Source organism: Dermacentor andersoni, chromosome 1, assembly GCF_023375885.2.
Source record: "Dermacentor andersoni chromosome 1, qqDerAnde1_hic_scaffold, whole genome shotgun sequence".
Classification (NCBI taxonomy): domain Eukaryota; kingdom Metazoa; phylum Arthropoda; class Arachnida; order Ixodida; family Ixodidae; genus Dermacentor; species Dermacentor andersoni.
This window is the reverse complement of record NC_092814.1, coordinates 42,701,747-42,710,312: the sequence shown is the minus strand read 5'-3', so window position 1 is coordinate 42,710,312 and position 8,566 is coordinate 42,701,747. Positions and strand designations below refer to the sequence as shown.

The following is an 8,566-nucleotide window of genomic DNA, read 5'->3' as shown; positions in this document are numbered from 1 at the left end:
CAGTGAAACCCAACACTGAGATGTTGTGTACGGGCTGAGAGTATGTCAGGACAGTTGAGGTTGACTTCCCAGCTGCTGAGAGAGAACCTTAGTTGTGACAAAGTTCAGGACCTCATACAGATGAGCTTGCTATCAGTTGATAGAAATAGCTGATATTAATAAAATATTTACTTATGCATGCATTTCCTTTTCATTCGTATTTGAAAATGTTAGACTCAATTTGGAATGGGCCTTACCACTTCTTTCGCTGTGCATTTTACTAACACCTTCCTTCTGTTTTCTTTTTAAATAAAATAGATATTACTCCTTACTATTCAAACTGGATTAAGTCATTTTTTTGTTTCAGCATGCTTACTAGAGAGTGACAGCATCGGGCAACGTGGTGTCAGCCCGTCTTGACATAAAACGAAGTTCTGGCTCATTCAGGGAATTTCGCAAAGGTGCTCAGGGAAAACCTGGAAAACTCAGGGAATTTGGAAATGTCAACTTGGTAGACACCCTGCTTAGATTTAGGTGTACGTTAAAGAACGCCAGGTGGTCCAAATTTCTGTAGTCCCCCACTATGGCGTGCCTCATAATCAGATGGTGGTTTTGGCATGTAGAACCCCATAATTTACTTTTAAATGACAATAGATAAAAGGGAATGGAGGGAAATTGGACACACACTGAATTAGCTAGTAGCACACAAGCTTGAGAATGTATGCAGAATTGGGCACCATCAAGAACCAAGTGAAAAAGCAGAATGATGACACCTACAGTAAGAGGAATGCTATTCCTTTATTTCCTCCTGCATAAAAAGCATGCATCCTGTTGGATGAACTGATAGCTTTTTAAATATAAAGAGAATTTTTTGCAGAAATAGCATATATCATTTTGTTCATTACTGTGGATGTTTTTTTTTTTTTTTCATTGCAAACTTTGCAGTTTTGGGAAATGTTTCTTCTGAATTAGCTCGCTTTATCATAATCTCTACAGGGTTTCTCAGTGGAGGACTCTTCTGAGGAAGACTATGATGTTGTTGGTTCGTATTGGCGCCATCAGAAGCCACTTTGTGCATCGGATTTGAACGCTGGCTTGGAGCCCTCACGACGTAAGCTGTATTCTTTGAAATTCTGCGGCCTTATAAATTTCTGTTCCAGTAGAATGGCTGTTTTGGAATGTGAATGTCAAGTGACCAGGAAAGATGGTATTTTTTTTTCTCCAGATTTTCCTTTCTTTTTTTTTTCTGCATCCACCCAGTAGCTAGATTTGTTATAACCATAATTGATGGGAGCATTGCCACATGGGGGCAGTGTAGTGAGAGGTTTGTTACCATAGAACACATACAAAAGTTCAGTGCTGCAATTGTATATTGTTACACCTGATATACTGTTAAAACCAGTTTTGTTATAAGTGGATTTGGCTGTATTTTTGAGTTTTAAATATTGGTTAAGGTTCAAACATTCTTTGACTATGCATGCGAATTGCTGCTTTGCGAGTATTCCTGATTTATTATACCTTATTCAGTACTGTGATACAAAAAAGATGTCCTCCTGACTGAATTGACTAATGTGTTCTTTGAAAAGTGATTAGCACCCCACTTTGTCCTTCCCCATGCTTCTTGTTCGTTTGTATGCTTGTTTGTTGACCTCCTCTTTCCTGTTCTTGGCGATCTTTTTTTCTTCTATTCCCTTACGTTGGGCATCTCGAGTTGCCTCCTTTTTGAGGCATTTGAGGCAATTTGGTGCTGTACCCCTTTTGGAGGCATTTGCTGTCCTGTGTCCGATTCTTTCGCTCATGTTTTCAACCTTGAATAATGGTGATAGCAGTATTTATAACTCGGCTGACATTTATTTCATGCAACACCAGTGGCATAGCCAGAAATTTATTTCAGGGAGGGTTCTCCACCGGCCACTACTGCTCCTCATCACCCTTTGTCACCCTTTCTGTCGATATATGTATATATATATAAACAGAAAAAGAGGCACACAGAAAAAAGGTTGTACATCACGCAAAGACAAAAACTTGTCGCACTCCCCGGAAAAGCATACTTTATCAACGAGGATGCATGTTTTTACATTGCCAAAACAACACTTCGCTTAACTTGTGACAAAAGCTTTTTATTGTTTCTGCTTGCTGCCACTTCAAATCAAAGTATGCTATCGTCCTTATGCTATTTTCTAAATGATGCTATTAAAAAAAGAGACCATAACGTTTTGTTTGCAACTTAATGCATTTTAACATATGTTGATCAGCTAAGCTAGTTGGCCTCTCAGTGGCTAGGGGGGGGGAGGGGGGGGGGGTAACCGTGAGGACAAGAAATATTCACAGAAATTCCAGGAAAGCCTTTGAGCTCGCACTTCTGCCCTTGTGGGACTGCACTTGGAAGAATGGAGTCTGTGGAGGAGAGTTCTTAGTAAGCAAATGGCAAACAGCCAGGCAAGACAAGGTTAATGTCAGGCCGTATGTTCCCAATCCAAGACAGTGCTTTAAGTGCCAAAGGTTTGGCCATGCTTCTCTTTCTTGCAGAGGCAAAGCAACATGTGCAAAACGCAGCTGGAATGATCATGACTCCGAAAAGTGTAATTCTCCTCCACATTGTGTGAACTGCGAAGGTTGTCACCCTGCCTACTCACGGTCATGTCCCGTTTGGAAAAAGGAAATCATGGCAATCACAGTAAAAGAAAAGATATCATTCTATGAAGCTAGGAAACATCTATCACACCTACCTAAACTCAGTTATGCCAATGTGGTGCGTTGGGGGCAGCGTCACATAGGCCACACAGCCTACAGGGTCTACTAGCAGTAGCCCTGCAGTGGCTTCTCCCGCCCCCTTGGTGGTGGCAGCCAGTGCTGCCCCATTGCTTTCAAAGGATCTGGAGACCACGGTCTCACAGGGCCTTAAGACACCGCGAACATCAAGGCCTGAAGCATGTGCCTCAGCAGCAATCGCTCGGTCCTCCAGCGCTTCTGAGAGAGCAATGGCGGTCGACACCAAAACACTGATTTCTTTAGCTCTGAAGGACCAGTGCTCTCTCGAGCATGCAAAGAGGGATAAACTTACAGTAACCGCTTCGAAAAAGGCCAGGTAATCGAACGGTTACTGTTCTTATCCATAGTCGCCTTTTGTAACATTTGTCACCTATAATTTGTATGTAAGGACCAATTTCTTTTTAAATATTCTCAGTTATGTTGCGTCATGGCTTTTATTATACAGTGGAACTGCAGAGGTCTACTATGTAACTTAGGTGACATAAAAGATATCATAAACAGTTTCTCCCCAATTTCGTTTTCTTTACAGGAAACAGACCTATGTCCTAAAAACCAAAATATTTTAAAAGGTTTTTCTGTCTTTGGAAAAGACCGGCAAAACACCAGCTGATTGTCTGGAGGAGTGGCCGTTGTCGTGAAAAGCGGCACTCCTTTCGAAGCGGTTGCTGTCGCTATTCTCTTTTAAAACTGTAACAGTCTGTTCTTTGTACATACCACCCCACGAAACTAAGTGTGAAAGAACTTGAAAAGCTGATTGAACAGCTTTACACCTTTTACGCCTTTTATTTTACACCTTTCTACACCTTTCACGCTTGTAGGTGATTTTAATGCCCATTGTACTGTTTGCGGAAGTGAGAAAACTGACCAAAGAGAACCACTCATAGTAAATTTTATTCTATCTAACAACATCTGTCTTCTAAATTCAGGAACACCTACTTATTTTTCACCTACATCACGTAACTTTAGCTGTCTTGATTTAGCTCTCTGTCCATGTTCTCTTTTCATTGATTTTAACTGGAAAGTGTTCGACAATCCGTACAACAGTGACCACTTGCCTGTCATAATCAAACTGGCACCAACTTTACCCATCATCACCTCCAGGTCGCATGATTGGAAAATCCAACTGGCAGATTGGCTGCTTTTCACAAAGCCAAACTTGAGGAACATTTTTCAGCGCATCTAGGTGTCGATGAAATTAATGAAACATTTACTAATCGCATAATTATGGCAGCTGAAAGAGCTATACCTCAATCTACTGGAGAACATGGAAAGAAATGAAACCTGTGGTGGACAAAGGACTGTACGGTAGCAAAAAAAGAACAGCGCAAGGCCTGGGGCAGTCAACTTACAACAACCTCGTTAAATTCAAACAGAAGAAAGCCCACGCACGATACATTTGTAAATAAGCCGGAAAACACTCTTGGCAGAATTGTCTCCTCAATTAACAGTTCAATCACCTCCAAACGCATGTGCGAACAGGTAAAGAAATTCAAAGGGGATTACTCATCGTGTACAATTCTTACCCTCAAGTACTGGTACACAAACAACACTCAAAGAACAAACAAACATTAGGGAGGAACAATCCTACAGAGTGCGAATTTCAGCGAACTACACGGACACATACTTAACATACAAAAACTCTGTTGAAAAACAAATTACCAACAACAGGTGCATCTGATCAACCGTACAATGCCCCACTCACACTCCCAGAATTAAATAATGTACTTCTTGCTGGAAAGAAAACTGCAGTTGGTATGGACTGCATCCACTACACCATGCTTGCACACCTGCCATAAACCTCTATAAAAACATTACTAAAATTCGTTAACAATATCTGGGAAACTGGTGAAATGCCAGAAACATAGAAAAATGCCGGAATTATGTTTTCTAAAATATGGAAAAATCACAATATCCCCCAGCAGCTACCGCCCCATTGCTATCACCAATTGTTTAGCAAGTTCATACGAATGTGTTGTGAACACCAGACTAACTTCTACCTGCGAAACACAAAAGCCCTTAAACATGCATCAATGCGGTTATAAAAAGGGTTCTACAACTGATCATCTGGCCTGATTAGAACGTTAAATATGCAATGCCTTTTTACACAAACAACACTGCCTAGCTATCTTATTCGACTTGGAGAAGGCATATGACACCACATGGAGATTCGGCATTTTGACAGACTTTGGGATTCGGGGTGAAATGCTGAAGTGCCTTTCTGGTTTTATGTCCGATCGAACATGCCACGTGTATTCACCCAAGGAAACGGTGCGCCTCAGGGCTGTGTTTTAAGTACTACACTCTTTGTCATTAAAATGAACTCTGTTAATAAAGTCATGCCATCACCCTTATGCATTCACTTTACATTGATGATCTCCTAATTGCTTTCTGTGCATCTAACATGGCAACGTGTGAACGGCAGATCCATATCGCTCTAAACAAATTAACACAATGGGCTAATAAAAACATCTTCCGTTTTTCCTCTGAAAAAGCTGTTGCCATGTTATTTTCTCAAAAGAGCAGCTTACAACCGGACCCCTCCCTGAAACTGCATGAAATAGTACTATCATTTACACAAGAACACAAGTGTTTAGGGGTTATATTCAATAAAAAGCTAAATTTTCGTATGCACATTAATAACCGAAAGGTGAAAACAAATAAGGCACTCAATGTCCTGAAAGTCCTGTCCCGGAAGCGCTGGGGTTCTGACTGTAAATGCCCCCTACACATTTATTGTTCTTTGGTACGTAGCAAATTGGACTGCGGTTGCATAACGTATGGCTCAGCTGGACAATCATACCTTAAGCAGTTAGATCTCGTGCATAATAAAGGCCTACGCTTAGCAACCGGTGCCTATAGGACCTCGCCTTTTTCCAGTTTGTATTCCAAAAGTAAAGAGCCATCTTTAGATCATAGAACGCAACTCATGTGGACATGCATTCGAAGAGTTTGCTTTGCGAAAACCATAATGGCCATAACATTATCACACACTATGACAAATGACTACACTACACGAACAAGCCAAATGCTATAAGACCACTCGTACTTAGATTTGAAGAAAGATGCCGCAACTACAATGTCACTACTGAAGCACTCGCTATCTTGTGAAGGCCAACTAGATTAGCTCCTTGGAACGATTTCACGAAATTTCTCTTTTTATTTTTTGACAGAGAAAAAAAAAGAAGATACGCCTCCTGAACATATACTACAGGAATTTCGCACAGTGCTAGACATTGACACAGAATTTTGCACTGATGGCTCGAAGGTGCCCATTTATGTCGGAATCAGTGCAGTTGTAGGTACATGAGAACACATAGACTACCTCAGTCTGTATCAGTTCTCACTGCTGAGTGTTATGCCTTGTACAGAAGATTACAAAAGATGGCAGTACAAAAGATTATAAGCGCCAAAAGCGAGAAATCTATAATACAAAGATTCTTTAAGTGCACTTAAGGCCCTGAATATACAATCACTGTATGAACCCATCATAGGCAACATCCTACATATACTAACACACCTAAGTAAAGGTCAGACCATACGTTTCTGCTGGGTCCCAAGCCACGTTAAAGGAAAAAGCAGATGAATGTGCAGCAAAGGCAATAAATCTGAATGTTTCAAAAGTTAACTTGCCTGTTTGGGATGGGATTCAAGCTGTTCGCAAGACACTACTAACTGACAGGACGAATGGAAATTGCAACAACAAACTTCAACTTATTAAACCTGTCCTTGGGGAGTGGAAGACATGCTACCATCAAGAATGCTTCATTTAAGTAATTCTTTGTCGACTTCGGATAGGCCACACGCGAGCCACGCATGATTACTTATTGAGAGAGGAGGAACAACCAACATGGCACAAATGTCATAAACCGTTCACAGTATTACACATTCTAATCACATGTCCATATCTCGAAACGCATAGACAAAAGTACTCCCACATATTTTACAAGTCACACACCCCATTTCACCCAATAATGTTAGGAGATGATGCACTGATTCCTCTGAGTGATGTGATCGCTTTTTCGATTAAAGATTTTTTAAGTAAGCTTTAATTACTGCAGGGCATGCTGTATTTACTATCGAAACTTTATCACCCTGTGTCTGGCACAGCATAGCCTTAGCCGCTTTTGCACAAATAAACCAAATTTAACGAATTACTTGACGCATGAAAAATAAGCAGAATAAATGGCACTGGATAGAAAGGCAAAGAGCAAGAAAAAAACCTGTTGCTGCCCAGGTAACGGAGGAGATAAGTATTATTTTCCAACCAGATCTAGTGAGTGGTTCGGCCAAGTCTACATATGAAAGAAGGTGTGCACTACTTTGCAAGTCGCCTATTACTCAATCGCTCTTCCTGCGCTGTGCTCGTGCTATATTCTTCGACATTTGAAATAACAGGTAGAAGGTTTGTGCCAAAACGTTGATAGTATCATATGATGCAAGTTTCACTCACTTTTGGTGACCTGCTGCCTGACTTGTTTTAAAGGGCCCCTTGTCAGGCCCTATAGCAAATTTTGGTTATATGCTACAAGTTGTTACGTGTCCTCTAGGCAGCGTTCTGCTGCAAAAAATTTTCAAGTCTGCTCATTAATAGCTGAGATAGAAATATTTTAGGGCCACAAACCCATGATTTCAGCAGGCGGGCTCCACTGCATAGCAAGACTCCATCTTCACTCGCCCCGTCTAGCCTTCGCAAGCAAAATTTCTTTCCTGCATTCTCCCATGCCGTACCTCTAGGATGGCGTGACACATACGTCACGGGACCCGCTTTCACTTTTTTTCTCTCCTCGCCTTTTTATTTTTCGGCGCTACGTACTTCAGCTGGTGGCGTTACGTGCAAGCTGTTATCGTTTTGCACAACGCACGATTTTGCGCGATGTGCTCAAGGACACATGACTAGTGGTACAATTCAGTGTTACACGAATACTGAGGCAGAACAAGCGGATCGCAGAGCATGATTACGCGCTGGAACACAGTAGAAAATGGCTTAGTTTCGGTACCTGCGTACGTGACCGAACGACCGTCGGAACAAGCAGACGAAGCGGAAGTACATCTCCCTTGCTTCGGTGTGCCTTTGTCAAAATTATGGTATCTGTAGTTCGCAGTAAAATAAAGGCTAGCAGCTCGGAGAGATTTGAAAGTTTTCTGTCTCCTGACTCTCGGCTGTTCTGAAGACTGCAGCAATGTTTTGTTAGCAGGGGTCCTCAGCAGCAAGCAGCACGTTATAGTGGGTTCAGTTAACCGCAGCTATGTGCTTCATTCTTAACGTGTACAAACTAGCCTGACACCAAGCTCTCCTCAAGTTCATTTTAATAATGAAACTTGGGGACAAGTAATGAAAAATCTGTATGACGCCAAGGGGACCCATTTGACCACTTTCATGACCAATTTCATGACCAATTTAAGGCCTGAGCTGGCTGCCTGAAGTCAAAGGCATACTGGAGAAAATATGCACTGTAGGATGAGGTATGTTTCTTCCATGCAGCATAGTCGTCGATTCGGTCAAGTGCCAGAAGTGAGAAGCTCTTCGATGACACGACGGCCTTGTGGGATGCAACAATGCAAAAGCACATGCTCGTCCCATCTTTCTGTGTGTGTATAATTTTTAGTGCTGATCCCCCACAATAGTTATGGTTAATGTGACCCGGAATGAGGTAGAGGCATGCCTTGGGCAGGGCTGCAATGTTCTGTCTGCTACATGTGCCTATCATCTTTCTCGTATTTTTCTTTCGAAAAGTGGCGAACTCCTCTTGCCCATTTGGTGTAAGGACTGCGGTCCTAAATGTTGTGGTCCTAACATTGGATTCAGGTGAAGGGA

The 8,566-nt window shown here is 41.7% G+C and overlaps 1 protein-coding gene across 5 annotated transcripts in view; it reads left to right on the top strand.

Annotated features, from left to right (window-relative positions):
• The window catches only part of LOC126545924 (uncharacterized), a 127,741-nt gene that overhangs the window by 17,244 nt on the left and 101,931 nt on the right, over nucleotides 1–8,566 (top strand). For all 5 annotated transcript variants that reach the window (XM_055061372.2, XM_050193974.3, XM_050193972.3 and 2 more), the window contains exon 3: nucleotides 976–1,090. In XM_055061372.2, the coding sequence (XP_054917347.2) occupies nucleotides 976–1,090 (115 nt within the window). The remainder of the gene's footprint in view (nucleotides 1–975; nucleotides 1,091–8,566) is intronic.